This window comes from Phoxinus phoxinus (genome assembly GCF_949152265.1).
Source record: "Phoxinus phoxinus genome assembly, chromosome: 3".
Classification (NCBI taxonomy): domain Eukaryota; kingdom Metazoa; phylum Chordata; class Actinopteri; order Cypriniformes; family Leuciscidae; genus Phoxinus; species Phoxinus phoxinus.
This window is the reverse complement of record NC_136878.1, coordinates 37,832,396-37,857,800: the sequence shown is the minus strand read 5'-3', so window position 1 is coordinate 37,857,800 and position 25,405 is coordinate 37,832,396. Positions and strand designations below refer to the sequence as shown.

General features: G+C 37.5%; 1 protein-coding gene across 3 annotated transcripts in view; it reads left to right on the top strand.

Moving 5' to 3' along the window:
* The window catches only part of camk4 (calcium/calmodulin-dependent protein kinase IV), a 49,245-nt gene that overhangs the window by 7,767 nt on the left and 16,073 nt on the right, over positions 1–25,405 (top strand). For all 3 annotated transcript variants that reach the window (XM_079607657.1, XM_079607658.1, XM_079607656.1), the window contains exons 3-6: positions 10,965–11,043; positions 11,717–11,779; positions 12,041–12,123; positions 13,387–13,459. In XM_079607657.1, coding sequence (XP_079463783.1) covers positions 10,965–11,043; positions 11,717–11,779; positions 12,041–12,123; positions 13,387–13,459 — 298 coding nt within the window. The remainder of the gene's footprint in view (positions 1–10,964; positions 11,044–11,716; positions 11,780–12,040; positions 12,124–13,386; positions 13,460–25,405) is intronic.

Sequence of the window (25,405 nt, the reverse complement as noted above, 5' to 3'; positions counted from 1 at the left end):
CAGCAGACTCTCAGCTCTTACACTGTGTAATGAATGACAGCGCGCGCTTCTCAGCCGCTCCAGCAATGGACGCAACCAGGAAAAACTATCGGTATATATTTTTGCCGATAACGATAGTTCCACCAGTCAACAATCGGTGCCGATTAATCGGCAAAACCGATGAATCGGTCGACCTCTACAACATATTCTTGGATCAACATCTTTATTAATGCTGGAACAACATTCCAATCAGCCAATCAGATTTGAGGGACAAGTTTACAGTTGATGTCAAGTGTAGGCTTACAACCAGGGTTAGGTTCTTCTACATCATTTCCCTCTGATTTTAGAGATAAGTTATGAGTACGGTTAGGTTTAGGAATAGGAGTAGGAATAGGATTAGGGCTAAGTTTTCGGACAGGAATGCATTGCAATTTGCAACCCATTGACTTGCATTCATTTTATAGACAAAAAACACTGAGATAAATATCTTATTTTGTGTGCGACAGCATAAAGAAATAAGTACAGCATACGTCTGGAATGACATGAGGGTTAACTATTCCTAGTAATATTTGTGCTTTGGACCAAGATCTAAGATGGATCTCAGGCAAAGAATGCCATGAATAGAGTTTTGAAGTAGTTCATACATTAGCATTATCAGCTCACAGTTGGCCATGGGCATAGATGCTGGACTCTTGTAAATGGGGCCAGATGCAAACCGCCCAGATCCTAAAGAAGGCAGAGCGAGCTGAATAATGAAGCCTACCACACTCCCTAGAGAGATACTCTTCCTCCCTCTCACACTCACACTGACTCTCTCTCTCTCTCTCTCTCAGTCTCTGCTGTGATTATATAATGCTTGGAAAGTAGAAAACAGAAACAGGAGCAGCTTGTGTAACATACACTTCCACACTGACTCAGCTGTGCATTAAGTGCACAGGAAAGCTACTGTTAACAATCCACGTGATGGATGTGGTTACAGTAAGAGAGCCACATTCATCCAAAACATTATTTACAGTTATACGCTATGAGTACTACCTATCTATGATCAAGATTAAATGAGTAAACACAATATATGTTATGATTGCATACCTTTTGCTAGGGACTTGTTTGAAATTTACCTGTAGGCCATGATGCAAATGAATTTAGTGGATAAAATTGAAAATTGAGTCCTATTTAATAAGGTTTCAGTGGTTTTGCTATTGTAGTCCTCCTGGTTATGTGGTGTATTTTAGACTGACTAGAATGATGTATTGAACATAGGCACTATCCATTTTATAAACAAAAAAAGATCACATGCCTTTTTTATTATTATTAATATTTTTAAATGTAATTAAATTATATTTAATTATAATATTAATTATTTTTTATAGTGTATTTTTACATGTTTATATCAATACTGTATGTTTTAACTTTTTAATATGTTCTTTGAGGTTCACTTATAATGTTAGTGAGAAACTGTGCCTTTTTAAGACTTTTAAGGAAGATATTTTGAAAAATGTCAGTAACCAAACAGTTACCAGGTCCCATTGACTTCCATAGTAGGAAAACAAAAAGTCAATGGGACCTGGGGCCTCATTTATAACCGGTGCGTACGCACAAAACAGGCCCTGAAAGAGGCGTACGCCACTTCCGACGCATAAGTTGTGATTTATAAAAACAAACTTGACGGGAAAATGTGCGCACCTGCACGCAAACTCTGACCCATGCGTACGAACGTTTTGGAGATGGAGCAGTTTGGCGACACCGATGGTGAGCTGGAGTTAAATGTCTTTTTGGTCACTTTTAGACAGAAAATCGAAATAAAATGATACAAATACAGAAAGATAATACAAATATAATTTCACTCACCAAGCCTATCACTTGAAGCAAATATCCACAGCTTAAATGTGCGCGCCAGCGAGCGCGTTGGGCCGTTAGTGAAACTGATGCATATCTAACGGCAGATGAAGTAAAACTGTACATCTTCATTATGAGTCCTAATCATAAATAGGCTACAGTTTATTTAAAACAATGATTTAAACTATGTTTTATTTCTGATATAAACATTTAGATTAAATATGCCATTCCCATTAACGGAGTTAAACACTTAGACTACATGACATTTAGGCCTACTGAATAGTAAAAAAAAAAAAAGTAAAAAAAAAAACAACATATATATACAATAAATAGCCTATAAATATTTGTTGTGGATGCAATGCTTTTGAACACTTTTCCTTTGGCATGCTGTGTTTCAATGTTTTAACTACAGAGATTGCTTATCATGATAATAGCAGATTGTGCAAATATAATGCACAACAAGGTCGATCTGTTTCCATTAAAAATATAAATCAATTAAAAAGACTATTTGGTCAGTGGAAAAGATTGAGAAAAACTTTCTCTGAAATGTATTTTACACTATTTGATTTATTTATTCAAAAACAAGGCAAGGATACTAAATTATTTTTATTAATGTAATGTGACGGCACTTATTTCATATTTTCCTAATGTCTTGTACCGTTAAACATGTTATCACGTGGATGAATAATCATATGCAAATGATATGCAGATGAGGATATGCATAGTAAAACTAGGCGTTGTAAGCTCCATATATGGTTATTTCGGGGAGGAGACGCACTTGCGCACAATCTTCCGCGGAGTGGGATTTATAAAGTAAATTCTGCGCAGGTTCTGGCGTACGCACGGTTTTATAAGTCTGAATATTTTTTTGCGCACGCCATTTTTGGCTTTTTGGCGCACGTACACTTTTAGTAAGGATCCTACGCACAGTTTTATAAATGAGGCCCCTGGTAACTGTTTTGTTACTGACATTTTTCAAAATATCTTCCTTTGTGTTCAGCAGAAGAAAGAAATTCATACAGGTTTGAAACAACTTGAGGGTCAGTATATGATGACAGAATTTTCATTTTAAAGTGAATTATCCCTTTAAAGTGAATTATCCCTTTAAGTGAAAGTATGGATACTGCGTGAAAATTAAGTATCTAGCCAAAGACATAATTGAGCGAAAGTATACAAGTTACTTTAAATTGTACTAATTAAAAATAGAAGTAACCTAGAAAAAATTTAAATGAGCGAAGAGTTTCTTTTTTTAAGCATTTCGAATTATTTTCTCCATGCGGTGTGAATTAATTGCATAAAAAATTATATTCTGTCAGACAGACACTGATAGATTTGGTTTAGGGGTAAAAACAAATAGTGTATAACGCAATAGTGCATATAGGTCAAAAACATCCATCTTGTGTATGTTTACATAGAACAACAAAGAACGAGGTACAGTAATAACCCGTACATCTACCTTTGACAGTCTGACCAACTAAATTGCTCAAAATGGATTGCTGTGGGCTGTAGGCTTTATAAGTGATATATAATAAAAAAATACAATATGGACTTCTAAAGCCACTTTTAGTGATGTGAGTCACTGTCTGCGCCAATAATGAAATGTCTTTACATTGTTTCATTTTGTGGAATTTTGCTTGTTTGCTTGTTTTATGCAATGATTGATATGTGATGAAATGCAATTAGATTAATTAGTCAGCAATATAATCTTCTTAATTTGATCAAAAATTAATCGATTGACAGCCCTAATTGTTACTCCCTAATACATTTGTTTACTTTAATATAATTCCAATACATACTCCCTGGTTAGAATCAATAAACATCTTTGGTTGGAATGTCAGTAAATATTTACAAAGAATTTAACATCTTATAATATTACTTTAAATGCTAATTGTTTTCAAGGTTTTTAACATTTAATAAAAAAATAGGGATGCTCCGATATGAAAATTTTGGTTGATACCGATAACCGATAATTATTTATATTTGAAAGCCAATAACCGATATATTGGCAGATAAATCTAAATCCATATTTTTATATAATTTTTGAGAGGCTGATTACAAAAACAAAAGTCTCACCATTAAAAGCCATGTCTCAATCAAACAATTATAATGTTCTCATATATCCTTTTCAAAGTGATTCCAATCATATTTCCAACCATTCAAAACCATTATGGCGAACAGTGTGCATCTGAAGTGTCTCAGCTAAAGGAAATAATCTATTATTTATCGGCTTTAATATATCGGCCAAATTTTCTTATCGGGCCGATAACGATAACATTAAAAATGAAAATATATCCACCGATACCGATATGGTGGCCGATATATTGTGCATCCCTAATAATAATAAAAAACATTTAAAAGTGGCCATCACTATTTTTTTATATCAATTCTTAAAACTTGCTGATTTTATTGTAATTCACAATGTAGATGACAATTACATTGACTAGTAAAAAGTCAAAATATTCTGATTAAATTGCACTTGAGTATAGTACAATTCCCCCAAAATAATCCTTAAATATAGTAATCAAGTAGTTACTCAAGTATTGTACAAAATAAAAACAAAATAAACCTGCTTATTGTTTACCTGCATATCATGTGACTATTGACCAACATAAGACAACCATAAACGTGATTGTTTTGTCAAATTATTGAAATATTAACTTAAAATCTCAGAGGTCAAAGGGGTTCGGCTGATAAAATAAGGTTGGAAATCCTTGACATAATAAGATTTGAGAGGTAACTACACATAAGTTTTGGCCCTCTAATTTGAATTCGAAAGACAGGGGTACTACTTGTGAAACGAGAACTGTCTTGGGTACAATGGGACGTCCGGTCACCCAACTTCTGAAAAGTGTTATATAGCTCGTTTTTCTCAGTCATACCATGACTGTTTGCGTGTACATGTTCTGATTCGCACATGGGATTCAGACATGTTATTACATTTTGAAAATTATCTAAAATTTCAATCATGTCAGACACATAGACACATGGTGCTGTAGTCTGTGGATCAAGTACCCCTGAGAGAAATCAGGCTGTATCATCACCTCGTATGTGTTTCATAAAGATCTGCCCATAACTAGTGGATGCAGTTGTTTTGCCCTGTGTATCTCCCAGTAACAATGTGATATTATTAACGTACCGGTAATGAATATTGGTTGATTTTGAGCCATTAATAGTGATGGAGGTTTATGACGGGAAGGACTCCCATCTGCCGTCCTGTTATAGCTTTCAAAAGGAGTGTACTAGAGATTATTTTTTCAACAGGCCATTCCATCTCCTTTTTCCCGGAACAGGATGTGGAAGTTAAGGCTTGGTGGATTCTGAACTAGTCTAGTCTCAGCCACTGACTCGACCATGGACAGTTTATAGACCATACTGTACACAAAAATAGCAAGAACTTTCTTAAAACAGTAAGCTCATATCTGATTGGCTGGCTTTTGCAATTTCCAGAAGTCCGTTTTTATACATCCACCTGAGAAACAGCGCACATCACCACAGGTGTGATGAGCTGCTTTGACTTTAACATGAATAATTATTTAATTTAGTAGAAAGTATATTAGATATATTTGACTACATCTGTATATTCCACTTTAATCTCAGACTTTATATAATATAAGATTTATGTTCCCCTAACCTGGTTTATGGTTACATGACAGTCATACGGCTCGTGGGTGGTTCTTGGCCAGAATATACTGGAATGTGGACCGGACTTCATGCTGATAGTAAGAAAAAAGCAGTACACTTTGGCATTTTGAAAATAATTTTGTTATGCCCTATAATAGCTTGAATGTAACTCTGCTTCATGTAGTAAATGCAAATATATGAATATGCAAATTAGTCCCCACCTCCACTCACTCACACCAGCTCAGACTACCTCAACTATAGTAAACGCTGCACAATGGCAAGTGGAAATATTGGTTTAATAAAGCAAAAAAAATCCTTAGTTGATAAATATCATATTGACGAAAACAGGTGCAATATGGCTGCCGTCGCATCATCCAGGTGGATGCTACATTGGTGGTGGTTGAGGAGATTCCCCCCTTCCTTATGTGAAGCGCTTTGAGGTCCCAGAAAAAGCGCTATATAAATTTTACAAATTATTATTATTAATTAATTAAGAGATACATTGTGTAGTGTAGACAGCTTCATTGATTATAACGGAACTTTGTGAGACCTTGAACTTGCATAAGTCGTGAAATCTTTTTAGTGATTATAAAGAGAGTGCTCTTTGCAAGCTACTTATATATGAGCGTCCCACTCTGTCTAAAATTGTCGGAATATAAACACTTATTATAGGCGTTCCATAGTGATTCAGAATAAAACAAAAACACGGTTTGGAAGATGGATTCATGATTGCTCATTATATACATTTTGTACATTTTCAACATAAAAAGGTTACACCGTGTACCTTTAAATATATTTGTAATGTAATTTAGCACATTTAAAATATATTAACTTTAAATGCAATATTGAATAACACATTCAGTTAGAATTATAATCAAGTACTTTACATGTACCTTAGTATGTTACTGTACGTTCACACCGCCGCCGGCGAGAGCGGCAAAATTCGCTCTCGCCGCCCTGCCATCGACGCCGTGAGATTCGGGGACTCTCTGACGCTCTGACGTATATTTTAGAATGCGTGATTTTTTAAAAACTTTATTTAAAGGAGCCCCAAAGCAAATAAGAACTAAACATAAATCAGTATCCTATTTTGTGCATTCTGGCCACACGTAGGGTATAAATTAACCTATTAAAATATTTTAAATGTGAAAGTAACAAAACACCAACAATTTCAGACACCTTTTACATTCGTCGTTCTTTTTATTAATGTCCCTGTATGTAAACAGGGACACGTCGTACAATAACGGGAAACCCGCAACAGAAATGATTAACTTTTCCTCCATTTTGCTTAGGAACTAATGTGGTCGGAACCTAAGTTTACAGGATTGTGTTCTCTGTTATCCTCTCAGGCGGAGGACTTCTACATTCCGATTGGTTGCCGCTGGTTGCCGCCGAACCGCGTCATAGCTTATTACCATAAAGTTGACTTGATTTCAACTCTTCTCGCCGCTCTCGCCGTCCAAGACGCGCCGCGCCGCTCTCGCCGGAGCTCGCCGCCGGCTCTCATTGAAAATGAATGGCTTCCGGCCACTTTGACACTCTCGCCGCGTGCGGTGTGAACGCACAGTTAGTCAGCACATCAAAATAAGTGTTCTTAAACATGACAAAAGATTATTAAAACAATGATTTAAATGTAAAGTAAAACTTTGTTTCTTAAAACACTTACACTTGTAAAAGTGTAATGATTTTACAATAAGTCATGAAAATGTACTTTCTTTAAGTATACTTACATTAACTGGCCTTTTATTTCATTAATATTATATAATCTGCAAGTACAGTCTTTTAAAAATTATGCTTTAAAGGTTTGAAGAACACTACAAGGGCACAATCAGAACAATTATTTTTCACAGGGGGAGAATAGCACTAAACAACTTCACTGGTGGTGGGTTTAGCTATAAGCTAATGCTATAGTCAGATGTTTATGTTACTCTAGGTTTTGTGCTAGTAGTGACCGCCACAAAATACCTTTTTTTTTTTTTTTTTTAGCTGTGAGCTGCATTTTCTGAATTAGCTCTCGCTCATGGATAATTCCTCTGTCAATCACCTTACAATACAATGCCTCTAATTCTATGCAAATGCTTAATCAAACAATGCTAGATAGTCCAGTTTGGAGTTAATGAGATGAAAATCTCTGTAGCATCTCATTCCAAGGATTGACTGCTGCAATAAAATGAGGTTGACTTTATTAATAGAGACGGAGTGACTTATCAGTGGAGGATTTCTTAAAATCTCAACTAATCATTTATTGTATGATAAAGATAAGATGATTCTGCATGAAGTTTAAACTAATTGTGCTCTCAAAACCTCTAGCCTTGGGTTAACATAATCCTGGATTATCTTGTTCTATTGATACTGTGTCCCCCTGAAAATAAAGCTTTTAATGTTGTTATATGTCTATGTGGTGTTTTGATGTGCTTTTAAGACAAACCATATGCAAAAACATAAGTCAACACAATCACTGAGTATATTCTCTTTAAAACTGCAGTGAACCAAAGACAGTCTCAAAAACACGGTTTGAAATCGCTGGTGTTTCTGACGTCACAAACTACCTTGCAAACAATCCCGTCAACGTGTGATCGTCAACGAGTGGATCTCTGAGCTGGTTTGAGTGAGTGGAGCCGGGGCTAATTTGCATATTCATAGAACCGTGTATACTAAATGAGGCAAGGGAGTAGTTACATTCAAGCTATTTTAAGGCATGAATAATAAAATAAAAAATACATTTAAATATGTCATTTTGGTGATCAAAGATGAGTTTTAAGGGATAAAATTACAGGGGGGCTTTAAATAAAAGTCAAACAATTAATTTGGTCCCTATACAATTTTTATTTTTTTATTTTTTTAATACACGTTGTCTTACTGTGCATGCGTAGCTATGTAACCCTTCCGCAGAAACAGGTAAAGCTCATTATGTAATGAGGCAACTGTTGCTGTTGCAATTCATTTAAGTCACGTATAAAGTCAACTGGTCACCACAGATATTCTCAGGTACACAAATCTGTGTAAAAAATTTTGTTAGGGTTATGTCTGTCGTGTTAATTTGTTTTGAATTAGTCCATGACAGACACTAAGGATCTGGAAGGGAAGTGACCTATCCATTTCCTGTCATCAACCGTGAGCCAAGCCAAGGATCCTCATTAATATAGATCCGTCTGTCAGGTCCTTTTATTAACTTTTAATGATTAAATGAACCAAAGTCCCAATCACAGGCTAAAGATAAGAGGCTTGAAAGTATTGGTACTGTGTCAAAATTGTAGTCTTCTTTTTTCTATGCCTTTTAATGGCAATTTTCAATGCCCTGACTATGTAAGGCAATTTTAAATATTAAACTGAATTATAAACTGATACTTGTAACCTGAAATTGTTACATTTTTAAATAATTCTGATAGTAAAAAAAGGGGCCTTTTTTTTTGCAAATGCATTTGAATAAGCATTCCATTTGCTCTAGTACATATCAAAGTACAATTACTCGAGTACTTTAAGCCCCTGCTAAGGATCCAGATAAACAGGGTTTTCTATCCACACAGGAACTATAACTAATGTTGGTAGGTATGGATTCTTTCAAATTTGGTTATATAACCAACTGAAATCAATATTTTTGGGACCTGGGGATTATGTGGAGCAGATTGGAGCCGTAAGCCGGTTGCTACACTCGCCTGATGTCTATTCACATGTACAGTCAGTGGGAGGGTACGGTCAGCATAGAGAGAGAGAGGCAGGGGATCTATAGCTGTGTGGATCTGGCACCGGTCTCCTAATGAGTACCCAGATGCTAGTTCTCGGACACTGAGGTGGCCTCTCCGCTTTAATTGCATTAGCCAAGCTGTCCACCCAAATTTCATTTATTTGCACACTGGACACTTTCCAGCTGAGATGCTTGTTTGTAACTGCTGGCTGATTCTTGCTTCCAACATATTGTGCTGGTCCTGTGCCAGCAAAATACCGTAGTAAGAGATCTGATTATGAAGATATTAAGAGATTGAAAGCTCACAAAGCTAAACAACAACTATGTTTATGTTTATTTATTTGCGCATTGCTATGAAGTTGCTAAGGTGTTGTGATGCTCGCCAGGGCATTACTGCACATTTTCTAGGATGATATATGCGTTTCTGAGTAGTTGTTAAGCTATTGTATTCTGGCATAGGTTAAAAGAACCTACTCCCTCTAACAAGATTAAACCTTTTTACTCATTTTGATGAAAATTTTACATCTGAAAAGGAAAATCCTACAAATGCATATGCAATAAAGTCAGCCGCCAAAATAACCCTGTCCACGCATTTTCAGCGCTAATTTTTCACTGCTTGCATTTAGTAAATCCTGACAGTCGTTTTTTAACGCCAAAAGAGGGTTTGCACTAGCGCAAGCTTTTAGTAAATCTCATGAACCATATACCTAATACTAGGTATGAGCAATAGTAATACTTGCCTTAGCAAACACTTCTATATGTGTGCCATAGTTACCAGTTGCTAAATGGCTCACTTAAAGAGCTTGAAAGATGTATTCCTTTGTGTTTTTGTACAAAGTTGTTTTTTTGATGGTACTGCCCCAGTTGACAAGCTGTTGTACAAGGTAACATTTTTGCAAATCAAAATGTATGGCACTACAAGGAGTAAGATAATAATACAGTAGTTTTTCTGATTAGGGGATGAGGTTAGAATTTAAAATATATAAATTCTCATCGCTATAATTTCGAAAGTGGTGCATTAATAGTAAGCTTAATATTGTCTTATTTTTTTTTACAGTGGAGATGGCAAATTATTGTTTACATGTTCATCCACCTAGAACAGTAGTCCCAGATGCACATTTTTGAATGAAAGAAACACTTTCAATGCTTTGATAAATATGTGATCTGATATTAGAGAGTAATTTTGCTGTACATGTAAACACACACACACACATTGTGCCTGATACCAACAGCATGACACAGATGCTGCTTAACATGTTTATAGCCTGAAATATTTGATTAATTTTCAGTTTATATGTCTCTCAACATACAATAAAGTTAAAAAATATATATATATATTTTTTTTACAGAAATTAATAATTTTATTCAGCAAGGATGCATTAAATTAATGTATCAAGACTCTTACACTGATATAAATTATTTTGATTTTAAAAATGCTGGTCTAAAGGCTACTCATTAAAGAATCCTGAACAAATGTAACATGGTTTCCAAAAAAAGTGTTTATCATTGATAATTACAATAATTTCTAAATGTTTCTTGAGCACCAAATCAGCATATTTTAATCACTTCTGAAGGATCACGTGACACTGAAAACTAGTAATGATGACTGCAAAAAAATTCAGCGTTGCCATCACAGACATAAATACATTTTAATAATACTTCACATTATCACCGTTTTTACTGTTTAAATGCAGCTTTGGTGAGTATAAAAGACTTCAAAAACATTTTTAAATCCCACTGACCCCAAACATTTGAACAGCATTTTATAGTGGTAAATATTAATGTATGGGTTACAGCTGAATTTTCATTTCAAAGAGACATTTGCTATTTTTCTCTCTTGCAGGGGAGCCACATCGGTGGTGTTCCGATGCCATCAGAAAGGCACCCAGAAGCACTATGCTGTGAAAATGCTGAAAAAAACAGTACGTGCACATGACAGATTTCACCCCACATGTTACCATGCTTTGTTCTCTTGCCTTTGTTCTGCCTCGTATAGCCAAGGAGTCTCTAGTCAGGACTTCCTTCCAGCTGCTAAGATCTTAAAGACCTCACTGCTGTTGTCTTCCATGTCTCTACATCACTCTGATGCATGATGGGTAAAAATTGGTGTCAGCCAGTGTTGTTGTCAGAGCCGTACTCCACATACCTTGCCATTTGTAACATACCATCATTTGTACTTTCTTGCGTCTGTGTAGGGAATACTAATGCTATCTTAAGCCTCTCTAATGCATATGTATATTATGATGCTATATATAAGGTGTTATGGCCATAGGGCATTGCATTGTTAAGTTGTTGCATAAATGTAGTGTCAAGTTACAGTAGGAACTAGGCTTACTAAACATGGTTGAAATGAAAAGAAGGTTTTCTTTAAAATACAAGTTTTGTATGACATGAGGGTGAATAAATGATGACAGAATATTTACAGTATTCCCTTTAAATGTGGAAAATTGTTTGATTTACTCCTTGATTTTTGAGTTTTTTTCTCTGCACTGAGCTGATGTTGCTATTCCACTTCACCTGATTGTAATGGCTTCATAAGTACTGTATGCACCTTTTACACTTTGTACTCAGACAATATCTTGGTTGTTCTTGCAGGTTGACAAGAAGATTGTACGAACGGAGATAGGTGTATTATTGCGCCTCTCTCATCCAAATATAGTAAGTCAAAAGGGGGAAAAATCCAGGGCCTTGTCTACTTGTGTCCTATGGTAGTTACACAGTCTAAAATATGCATAAATATACAAGAACACTCGCTTAGATGTCTCTGCAGTACTGTCTGTGTTTGATTTAGTACGGTCTGATTATGCAAATGTTAGTCAGACATTATAGCTACCGTAGACTATCAATAATTAATCATTTGATGTTTTTGAATTCCTCCAGTGAAACGTTCTCTCTTTTTTTCATTCCATTTTCTGTCAGATCAAACTGAAGGAGATCTTTGAGACCCCTGCGGAGATTAGTCTCGTGTTAGAACTTGTTACCGGCGGAGAATTATTTGACAGGTCAGTTCACCACGGGGGTAAAGTGCTACAAGCTAATAATGGCTGATTAAGTTGTGAACTCCATGCTGTGCATTGACACTTTTTCCCAGAACTTTAATTAAATGATGTTTGCTAAGGCAAGCATCACTATTTATAATGCTCATACTTAGAGTTAGGGCTTTTCCGTAAGCACTACCTTGTTTTTGCTGCAGATATGATACCTTGTTGTGGAGAGGTGTAATTACTTTTCAAAGCATGCAAACTTTAAAATTTTTAGTGAGTGATAAAATGGTTGGAAAAAAACACTTACTTGACTCGATTTTAATGGAGAACTTTATGAAAAAAAAAAGTCAAGTCACATCTCCTATGAAAATTAATATATATATATATATATATATATATATATATATATATATCTATCTCGAGAGGAGAGAGCAAGGAAAATTAAGCTTTTTAACATTTAAAACAAATTTCATTGTTTAAGTGTCATATACAAATAATACTTAAGTGCAAACAAAATAATATGGTTCTATAATAGGCTTTGATTTGTCTGTGTAAAAAATAAAAATTTAAAAGTATATCAATATAATAAGAGTATTAAAAGTAAAACAGGTCTAGTGGGGCCTACATAGCAGCATGGGACAAAACACACTGAAAAAGTGGTAACCTTTTGTAATACGGTTTTATTCAAATAAAAAATGTTGTTTAACATCACTGAATCTACCTAAATGATTTTATACCAACACAACTGGGGGGTTAAATCAGGTAGACTAGAAATACAACATATTACCACTTTTTACTGTGCAGAAAACTTTAGCAAGAAAATGTTCTTCAGAAAATGTTAAAATCTAGTTGGTCTAGAAAAAGGCTTCTAGTAAAAACTGTAAGACCTGAACTTAGCTTCATCATCTGTTACAAAATAACAGGTGCATGTCTGCAGTCATGAACTAATCACTTAGCAGAATTAGGCTTTAATATAGGAACATTTGTGACTGTGAAACCCACTGATTTTACTGTTATTCACTCCATTTTATCCTCATTCAGGATTATCTTATTTCCCGTTTCCATACAGCTGTCAACATGAGTCATTTAAAAGAAAAGCCTCTTCTTAAGGACAATCGATAGAAACGTCTCCATTCATTTTGTGTGCTGAGGTGTGGTTGACTCACTCTAAGGCTGGAAAATAATGAAGTGGAAATTGGAAGAAAAAAAAAGAGTCAGCCAGCTTTTTTACGCTCAATATGGAGTTACACTGGAGACCAAATGGTGCCTTCCATTTTTCAGGGTGGTGGAGAAGGGCTACTACAGCGAACGAGACGCTGCTGACGCAGTTAAACAAGTGCTTGAGGCAGTCGCGGTGAGTGTTACATTTCCTGACTGAAAGCGATTCTTATCTCCTAGTTTTTTGCTTTTCCTGAACTACTGAATGCAGATTTTACATTGTACATAGTGTGGCAACCCAACAATGTACCAACATTTTTGACATTAATATTGCTCTGAACCATATACTGTGTAGACCCAACAGTGTTTAAAATGATTAAAAAGACACGGCTGAAAAGAAAATTAACAATTTTGTAAATGCATGAACAACAGCAGAGGTGTGATTTTATCAGCCTACCACATGAAACAAACAATGGGCCAAATATTGTATTATAGACTGCTGAACATGAGAAATTCATAAATATATCAAGGAGATTTTAGTAAGAGAGATTTCAGATTTCAGTAAACCGTGCAACTGCCCATATTTTTATAATATTTTTTGTGTAGTTTTTCACTGTTTTCGAAAATCGGAGCATGCCATGCAACCTGTCCATGTTGGCATCTACCGAATTTGGCTTGCTTGTACTAAACGACAGATGATACTGTAGGACACTGTAGAGTTTGTTTGATTGGATGCACGACGTTTGACCTCACCAAGAAAAAATATGGTAAACGTTTTCTTCCTTTTACAGTCAATTTCTTTAACCATCTTGCAAGGATACCAGAAAGAGCCATGACTCATTACTATCCACAAAATACTGTTTACATTGACCAGACTCAGCCCACAGGCATTTGGTAACAAGGGTTATTATTGTTAACTAAAACTAAAACTATTAAAACATTTTTGTTAATTGAAATAAAGCTGAAAATAATAAAATAACTTACATTTTACAAAAGCACATGACAAAATTACTTTGAATTAAATTTAAATGAAAAACACAATTTAATTCAAAACATTAATATAAAGTATGTTTACATATTTCACATTTAAAGAAAAACTTTTATTTGTTGTCTAAAATACATGAACGTTTCCCTGAGAAGGGTCATGGAGTTGATGGTATGGGAAAGCTCCACGTGAGCTGGTGTCTAAAGCACGTTTGTAATACGGCAATCTAGATTGGCCATCGCAGTCAGGTGACGGGACAGGCGACGGGACAGGCGCTACGGCATAACTGTGCGTTCACACCGCACGCGGCGAGAGCGTCAAAGTGGCCGGAAGCCATTCATTTTCAATGAGAGCCGGCGGCGAGCTCCGGCGAGAGCGGCGCGGCGCGTCTTGGACGGCGAGAGCGGCGAGAAGAGTTGAAATCAAGTCAACTTTATGGTAATAAGCTATGACGCGGTTCGGCGGCAAGCAGCGGCAACCAATCGTAATGTAGAAGTCCTCCGCCTGAGAGGATACCAGAGAACACAATCCTGTAAACTTTGGTTCCGACCACATTAGTTCCTAAGCAAAATGGAGGAAAAGTTAATTATTTCTGTTGCGGGTTTCCCGTTATTGTACGACGTGTCCCTGTTTACATACAGGGACATTAATAAAAAGAACGACGAATGTAAAAGGTGTCTGAAATTGTTGGTGTTTTGTTACTTTCACATTTAAAAGATTTTAATAGGTTAACTTATACCCTACGTGTTGCCAGTATGCACAAAATAGGATACTGATTTATGTTCAGTTCTTATTTGCTTTGCGGCTCCTTTAAATAAAGTTTAAAAAAAATCACGCATTCTAAAATCTACGTCAGAGCGTCAGAGAATCCCCGAATCTCACGGCGTCGATGGCAGGGCGGCGAGAGCGACTTTTGCCGCTCTCGCCGGCGGCGGTGTGAACGTACAGTAAGAGGGCACCTAGAGAAAACTTCATTAACTTCATATTGTCTGAAGGAAGACGTACAGACATGCCGGAAGTATGACAACATGGGCAAATGCCTGCTCACTGTGCTGTGAAATTCTCCAATGAGCTAAGCTATAGCTAAAAATTGCCATACTGCGCAACAAGTGACCAAGGGCTAAATTGCCTGAGGTACGACATCCGCAGCTCAATACTGCATGCACTTCCTGTAAACGGGCAGAACTGATTAGGTAGATCGCAGCAACACCGCGTCTGCCAGCAGCTTCCAATAAGGAGGGGCAGACTAGGGTACTGCTACCCAGACCTAAGCCATCAGCTCCAAAGGACAACCTACTCCAAGTGAGCAAAGGATTATTGTTAACTTTTGAACCAGCATCTCAACAGCCCGGAAGATGTGTACAGGGCGTCCAGGAAATTGAGCCCTGCAAGCCAAGGTTCAACCACAGATGTCGCTCTGTGGCAACCATATCAGCAAGAGTGCGGCCAATGGCTGCTTGGTTCTTCAGTAAGTCGGCCTGGTACACATGCAACACTGCCATGGTGTGCACCAGCAGCCTGGCCCGTCACCCTGTATGCTTTGCCCACCAGCTGCGATGTAAACCAGCATGGCTTAGAGGGCAGGACTGGAGCCTTCAGTGAGGATGCCAAACCAGGAGAGAGAGAACTCACAAGAGTCTCTTCAACCCAGGGCAATCCCACATACCCATGCTCACCCATGAGCTGAGTATGATTTCCTCCTCGATCTCGACACTTCCTCATGGAGATTGTAAAGAAATGGAAGGCTCAAGGGAGGACAACAATTATGATCCTCGAGGAAAAGTTTGTCTAGTCTACCTGGAGCAGGTAGCGGATCACGCGGAGCATTTCCATTTTTAATTTTTATTTCAAACCCCATGATGCAGTGACGTTCATGTATTGTAGACAACAAAAAAGTTTTTCTTTAAATGTGGAATATGGAAACTTTTATTTTTTTTGATGTTTTGAATTAACTATTATTTTTATATTTTCACTTTTTATTTTTATTAGAATTTTTTGCAATTTTGTTATGTGCATTATATGTGCATTTATTATAGACAAAAAATAAAGTTTTTCCTTTAATGTGAAATATAAAAATGTATTTTCTTGGTTTTAAATATATGGAGGACAAAATATATATTTTAAATGCTTTAAAAGTATATATTTGTATTTTTTAAATATAATTTCTAAAATATACATAAAATTTATTAGAAAGTATATGCAAATATATGTTAAAATATATATTTTGTATATTTTGATATATGTTTATATATATATATATATATATATATATATATTTATTATTATTATTATTATTTATTTTTTTTTATTTTTTTATTATTATTATTATTATTTTTTTTTTTGCTGTATGGGTTAATCCTGACCTTATGCGACCTAATGCATAGGTTTTTCTAATAAAGACTCAGGTGGGACTACTTTTCCCACCTGATTTGTGCCAGGAAAAATATATTTTTTTGCAGTATTGGAGATTTTAATGTTCAGTGGTTTTCTGAGTCATCAAATGTACAATTATCTTCTGGCCGATGATAAAACAGGCTGAAAACTCTAGGAGACACTAGTAATATCTAGAGACCAAAATCCTGAAGACTTGTTAAGTAACCACCCAGAATGCATTATTAGACTTTTCAAATACCCTAGCAACCATTCAGAAAAACCTAGCAACCGTCGAAACTGTGTAACTCATGCATATGTATCAGGCTTTGATATTTTTGCCCATAAACCTTACAGTATATGCACACATTAGATCATCAGTGAAACCATTATTATTGGAAAGAGAATCCTATTTCCAATATGAAGTTACCATAAGTGGATCTAGATTGCATTTGAGGACCACAGGAGACCATTTATCGTTTTTCTTCTACAAAGAGCAAGCTCTTCTACTTTATTTTTTCTCCCTTTCTCTCTCTCCTTCCTTTCCTTGTGTTTTGTTTGATAGTTCATGTATAATCATTCTTATCTACCTTGTCATCTACTGTATAACTTGTGCATACACTTTCTGTTTATATCAGTCATGGATCCATGTGCCTTATTGATATAGTCAAACCAAAATGTATTCAGACACCTTGCTATCCTAACTTACATAAATTAACTATAGTGTCCTGCACCCACAAGTAAAAAATATAAAAAATTAGATGGTGTCTGAATAATTTTTGGTTTGACTGTAGGTGCCTGAATTAGAAAGTAGACCTGTTCTTCATCTCTGTGAATGTATTTTAAAAGCATTTCCGTTTAAAGTGTGTTCTCCACCACTGGCTCTCACTTCATCAAAGATTCCGGTTGCCAAGGAGATAGTAAGAAAGTGGGCAAATTTCTCATGGGCTGGATTTAGTTGGTGGGCTGCAATAAGAGAATTCCAACTCTCCCACTCCCACTGGGGCATAAAACGGAGTAGAGGAAAGGAAATGTGAAGGCTGCAAGTCCCTTTTGAAGTGACACGCCTTTCCAGGAAGTATTTTTTAACGTGTTATTGTGTGATGAGTTTCACAGTTTCCCTCACAACAGCAGAATATGTGTGTCTGTCACATCAAAGCCAGCTGGCTGTTTGGCATCCCTCTGGATCTGTGTTTTGTAGATTTCTGTCAGTCTGATTGGCTAGGATGTCCTCAGTGGCTTGGGACTTTGCAATATCTTTTCAGTTTTCCGTTTGAAGTCTGGAGCTCTAGAAAATGATTTTTTACTGCTGGAATTGAGAATCTTTCTTGCTCAGAAGGTTTGAAATTAGTTGATGCCATTTGATACTATTGTAAGACAAAGGGTGATTTCACACCTGCCTCGTTTAGTATGGTTGAATCGCACTAGAGTTCGTTGTCCCCCTTGGTCCCCCCAGCAATCACACTCGGGTGCGCACCAAAAGTGGAGCGCAAACAACCTCCTCGGAGAGGTGGTCTCGGTACGCTTTCAAACGTACCAATGTCACCACCTCCACCTGCATCTGCAACCTTGGAACCATCTTCGATCCTACTCTTTCTTTTGTACCGCATGTCAACCACGTCACCAAAATTGCCTTCTTTCACCTTCGTAACATTGCACGGCTCTGTCCCTCTCTGTCTACCATTGCAGCCGAAACACTCATCCATGCCCTCATCACCTCCAGACGGGACTATTGCAACAGCATTCTTTACGGACTACAAAACAAAATCATCGATAAACTTCAATATGTTCAGAACTCGGCTGCCCGTCTTCTCACCTTCACCCGCTGCCGCAATCACATCACCCCTGTCCTCTACAAACTCCACTGGCTCCCAGTCAAACACAGGATCAACTTTAAAATACTTCTCACATACAAAGCACTTAATAACCTTGCCCCTCCATACCTCTCCATCCTACTAACCCGCCACACTCACGCCCGCCTCCTCAGGTCCGTTGGTGCTGACACACTCAAGACCACCAGGACTAAGCACAGGACCTGGGGCGACAGAGCCTTCTCAGCTGCTGTACCAACTCTCTGGAACGCCCTCCCTGACCACATCAAACAGTCAAGCACCTTAACATCCTTCAAACAGGCCCTCAAAAACTCACCTCTTTGAACTTGCTTTTTCCTGTTAACAGACTTTCCCAGTTTTTCATCCCTTTCATCGCCCAACTCTCTTGCTTTGCCTCTGCTTGTCAATGTGATGCGATGTGATGTTAGGATTATTCCCACTTCCCAGATGCCCAGCCTAGCGTCCCATGATGCCGTTGTCGGAGGAAAGAACCATGGTGGTACAGAGTTTAATGCCACCATGGGGACAGTGGGGAAGGAGCCCTGGGCACAGACGGAGGGTAGATGGAAACTTGCGACACTGCTGGCTTCGGAAGCCCCCCGAGGTGGACCTGGAGATCCAGAGCGCTGCGTCGGAAGCGGTGTGGCTGAGGACTGTCGCGAATGCTGAGGGAGAGTGGTGCCAGACTGAGCTGCAGGAGTGGAGGGCCAGAGTGCAATGGACGGCCTGCAAGTCTATGGCAATAGGCAGGCGAGGTCGACGTCGCAGGCCTGATGGTCGACAGAAGAGCCGAAGGAGTAGTGGAGGCGGAGGAGGAGAAGTTAGGATGACTGGCCGAGGTGGAGTAGTGGGGACAGTGGCCGGAGGCGGAGCAAAGGAATCCCCCAGCCTGGTCTAAGATGGCTAATGGGATGCCCCAGGTGAATCCAGATGTAGTGAGGAGGTAAGGGATGAACAATGGGGTAGACAGGTGATGACGAAGACAGGGCTGAAACTAGAGGTGGTGGTAAAAAAGGGAGGGAGGGAGGGTGGGACCAACATATCAGTCTTCCAGTCAAAAACGCACTTACTCACAGCTGCGTGGTTTTCAGCGGGGAACTTCTCCATTCCCTCAAACTCCGGCTCCGGTGGCCGGCTCGCAGGTCAGATGTAAGGGGCTCTGGCTGTGGTGCGATGGTGGGCACACCCGCTTCTATTGGCGTTGGCTGCTCCTTCGCGGCAGGCGCTGGCACTCCATATTTTGGGGGCTCCGGCTTTCACTCTGTGTCGCAGGGTGGTGGTGGGGTTCTGAGCTCTGGGTGCGGTGATGAGATGGAGCCGGGGTAGAACTTCTCCAGACATAGCAGAATGGCATCCCTCCAGCTTAGTCCTTGCATGTCTGGGAGGTCTGCTAGATGTTTATAGTTCCCCCCCTATCCAATACAAAGATTTGATGGTTTCATCATCAAATGGTGAACGAATAGCAAGGTGGCAAAATTGAAGTATAGTCCATCAAATTTTGGCCTCCCCAGGCCAACGTAGCAAATTCAGCTGCATAATACATTTAGCGGTCGGTTATTCTGTCACAACTATAAAAGTCCAAAGAGTCAAAATGTTCCGATGCGAGGGTATTTAATAATACATCAAACTCGGGTAATCCACAAGGCATAACAGTTCGCGTAACACAAACAAATACGAACAGCTATGATGATTAAATGAATATCCATGGTAACAAACAAGTGGTGGGAAACGTGAACAAAGACAAGGAAATAATGACAAGCAAACTAAAAGTCCATGAAAAGGAAAACTACACTGACAGTTTGTGACAATCTCACAATTCTGACTTTTTTCTCGTAGTTCCAAGTTTACTATTGCCTTAATGTGCTGCAATTCAGGCATCTTTTTCAGAATCGTGAGTTTACAACACACAACTCTATTTCTTGCAATTCCAAATGTATATTTCAGTTTTGAGTTAACATCTCGCAATTCACTTTTAATTCACTTTTTAATTCAATTCAAATCAGGTTACTTGTAAAGCACATTCAAATCAACCTTGGTTGGCCAAAGTACTATATAAAAAAAAAAAATATATATATAAAATCATCTCTTTTTTTTAAACGAGACGGATAAAAGTTACAAAGAATTAAAAGCATGAGAGAAAAGATACGTTTTTAACATAGATATGAATTTGGCTAATTTAGGAGCTGTTCTGACAGACAGTGCCAGATTATTCCACAGTTTAGGGCCGGCTACTGCAAAAGCAGTGGAACTGTTACGAATTCACTGGAGGCAAGCTGGTTGAGAACCCAAATGCAACTTTACTTCAAAAAAACATAATCAAACATAAACAATGACATAGCAAGGCATGATAACTCATACCTAGGAACCTGGACAACGACATGAAACATTGAGTTACACAAAACAATACTAGACAAAGACACAGAGCAAACATGAGGGCTTAAATACACAAGACTAACGACTAGACAAGGGACACCTGTGAACAATGAACCAATGACAACATGACACAACAAAGGACAAAGGAACACATGGCAGGATCACATGACTAGAACAGGGGATCACATGACAGAGAAGCAGGAACAAGAAACAAAACCCAAACCGTGACAGGAACAAATAGGAGGTAACATTTCTGTGATCGTAGTGATCTGGATGGGTTATAAGAAACAGTAGATCGGTGAGATATGTCGGGGCTAAATTATTAAGAGCTTTATAAACAAATAAATAATTTTTTTAATCAATTCAGTAACAGAATGTGCAACCAGTGCAAGGAGCGTAGAATACTTTAGTTAAGGGTCCAATTCTCACTATTAACTAGTTGCTTAGTGGTGTGCATATTACTAGGATATTGGCTGTTTATTAGTACTTATATAGCACATATTAATGCCTTATTCTGCATGACTGTCACATCCGCCAGCTGTAGTGACCATAATCTCCACCAGAGGGCACTCCTCCTGCCATCATGAACTTCAATTCCCAAAATCCATTGCCTGGACTGGTCCAGCTGTGTGTCATTAGCTTGTTAAGCCCTGCCTATATAAGCCCTGTGTTTTCACTCTTTCTTTGCGAAGTCTTGTTTAGTGTCACAGCAATTCTGAGCACTTGCGCTTGTCTCCTGTGTTATGTTTCTGACCTTCTTCCCGGTTTCCTAGATTTCTCAGTTTGCCTGTATATAGGATGCTGTTATTTTTTGGATTGTCTTCCCTGTTGTGTCAAAACCACAGGGAAGACAATCCAAAAAATAACTGTCATATGGATTAGGGCTCTGGATTGCCCCAATAAAAGTTGCTTTTGGATCCTCAAACCTGTGCGTGTCAGAGTAGTACCTAAACTTAACAACTACCTTACTGACTATTAATAAGAAGTAATTAGGAGTTTATTGAGGCAAAAGTTGTAGTTAATAGTTCTAGTTAATGAGAAGTTGACCCTAACAAAAAGTGACCAGATTTTTTTCTTTGAATTTTGAATTTCTAACAATATATTTACTTTTTTTATTTTGAGTTAGCATCTCGCAATTCAGAGATATAAAAAAGTCAGAATTGTGAGATGTAATCTCAGAATGCTAAGAGCAAAATGTCAGAATTGGAGATGTAAACTCCGAATTGGGAGATATAGACTTGCAATTTTGAGTTGCAAAATTGCAAGATATAAACTCTGAATTGCGAGAAATCTAATTTCCTTGGTGGAAACAGGCTTCTAGTATTCTGAGCAGTATTCAGTAAGTAATTTTTATTTAATTCTGAACGCAGCCATTATATGTGCTATTCAATTTGATGCCTCCGAGGGATAGTTTACAAAAAGATGGAAGTTGTGCCATCAATTACTCACAATCATGTCGTTCCAAACGATGCCCATGTGACTTTATTTCCTGTTACACAAAATACGTAATGTTCCATGGAAAAAAGAAAGTCATATGAGCTTTGAATCACTAGATGGTGTATTGACAGATTGTCATTTTGTCATTGCATTGTTTTTTTTTAAAAGTATTCCGTCTGTGAGATTCACTGTTCAGATTTCTTGGGTGAAACGAGTTAGGGCTCATTCACATTGCAACGACAGATTTCGACCAGTGCCGACAATCACCAGATTACAGTATGTCACTTCTCACACATACCAAATGCAGATTGAACATGTTTAGTTGGCGAAAACCAGCGCTGACCAACGCTAACAGAAGGATCTGACAAAGCCACGTGAACGTATCTGTTGCTGTTGGTCGACATCTGTCGGTGAAAAGTAATTTAGCCTTTACAAAGACAGTAACTTAACAAGTTTGAAAACAGTCATTCATTTTGCAGTTCCATTTGTAGCCACTAGTGGCACTGAAATGACACACTTTACCTTTAACTGTGTGGACCTACATAACGAGGCTTGCTAAAATAATCTTCATGGCGTGGGGACACAGATGGCAGCAGTGGCGAGCTACAGACCTGCTCTTGTCAGATGAGAGGAGGAAGAGGAGAGAGAAGATGTACTTTATGTGTGTCAGCTCCACTGAGTTTTGAACAGGATGGTAGTATTCCCCTCGGACCCCACTAAAAGATAACACTCCTTCATGTCACCATAATAATTGGTGTTGGGAAGCTGGCACACTGTACTGCTCGTCCTCTGAGGAATCATTCTGCGGCTCCATTGCAAACAAACCATTTGGAATGTTTTTACACTGGGGACTGTGGTGACTCTGCCTTTATATGGGCAGTCGTGCATACTAGTTTGACAGTTAAGAGAAGTTTTTGTCAGTGTAAGGCTTGATTTTCCCATGTGAATTATATATGGGAGAGCACTTAAACCTGAGTGTCCATGTTTAGAGATTACAGATATGGCGTGAGTCTATAATGGGCCTTTTATAAACTTTAGCTTAGCATTGCTTAATTGCAAACCAAAGTAAATACTCCAAATGAAAACAAATAAACTATTCTCTAAAATACTGTAATACTAGCCATAGCAATGCATTGTGAATTGTTGCCAGGGTGTTACTATGCTGTTGCTAGGATGTTCTTAGTAGCTAATAGAGTGCAGCAGTCCCTGTCCACTTTTTCAGCAGCCTTGTTTTAGTATTTTTCCCAGAAGCCTTTGTGAAAGAGTTACAAGCTATGAACTGAACCAACCAGCTATGAGGTGAATCACAATATTACAAACTTTGATTTGAAAAAAGTATTTGAAAATCAGACAAAAAGACAAAGGTAAGACTGTGTATTTAACGGCTTTAATGGAGAAAATAACTACAATCCCATGAAGCACTGCAAATTACAATCGAAACAAAACAATGGAAAGACAATCGGAAACAATTCTGATCAATAACAAGATATGTCGACGTTGCAAAGTTCATAAATTATGAAAAGAATTTGATTCAGCGATAAAGCAGCTCTACAAAAGTCATTGTGTCATCATCATCATCCAGCTCAATGAAGTCTCATCCAATAATGTCAGTGCAGTCAAATTGATAAAGTTACAGAATAAATGTTTTGTAAACTCAGAGAAAAACAAAAGGCGACACTGGCAAGGAACCAAAACTCGTAGACAGGAGGAAAAACACACATTTTGTGTGTGATTTGCTTGTTTTGATTCTTTAATTGGTGGGGATTAATGGAGAGTCATGGGTAATGTAGTTTTTCATCTGGAATTCTACAGTTTAACATGATTATTTTAAAATAAGTTGAAATAATGTGGGCTGATGGCTGTAAGAACAGCCTATACTAGTATAACAACATTGTAGCTCACAGTAGGTCTGTCTTTAATGATTTATAGTTTCCTAAGGAGAAAACAAATGGATCTATATAGAACCTTAAAGGGTTCTGTCAGGCACTTCATATATAGAACCTGTTAGGGGTTCCATCATCGGATCATTTTATAAATTCTGTTTTAATCAGTTAATTTAGCTTTAATTCTTTTTTTATTTTAATACATTTTTAAACATGCTTCATCACTAGAAAAGATTGAAATTACTCATTAAACATAAAAGCATTATGCAATCATTTAATACATTTCTCCTTATAGAGTCTTTTTGGCATAAACTAAAGTGTTTTTAAGTCAATAGCACTAGGGTTCTATATGGGACCTTTTCTGCTAGAAGAATTTTCTATTTTTCTACATAGCTATACATTTGTTAGCATGTTCTAGTACTGTAATAGTACTGTAAATTCTTGCCTTAGAATAATGAACTAGCTAATACATATTTGTGCTGTTGTTGTTTATTAATACCTTTCACACATCTTCTTCAGGTTGGGAATCTCTATCACGTTCATCAGTTCCCTCGGTAGCACATGATAGATAGTGACCACGTGTTGTTTCTCTGTAACCAGGCAGACTTATGGCCCATGCTACTCTGTTTAATGAGTTTCCGTGGTAACACTCACCAAGGCACTGGCAAGAGCGTCTGGCTGATTATAAACACGGATCTGTTGAAAGCGATGGACATTGGTCTAATTAGTAATATTTGCTAAGACAAGTGTCACTTTTAGCATTACTCATTCTGAGGAATAGTGATTTAAACGAAGTCCTGACAATAAGTATTTAACTTTGGTTAGAGGCTATATGTAAAAATGATCATGTATTAATCGCTTTTTGTATTAAAAAAACATGTTTCTCTTCCATTCTATGACATATAAAAAATGAATGCTTATACAATGTTCAGGATAATGCCGGAAGAGTTATTTCTGCTGCAATGTCAATTAGACATTTAGGGATTTATTCAAAATATTGTCTCACATAGAGTTTTATATATAAATATACATTATATTTAAACAATCATCTTTTAACTTTTTTGTCGACATGATGCCGGTGAATCGCAGAGCTTGTGCAAACATATCCACGTCGCTATGATCAGATGCTTTCTGAACTGCCGTTTTCTCACTGCTGTCATTTTTGTTGTACGTTTATCTTGTTTTTGAGAAAAGCGCACACAACATATATACATATTCATCTAAATATCACTCTCAGCAGCGTGGATGGCGTCTGGATGTTT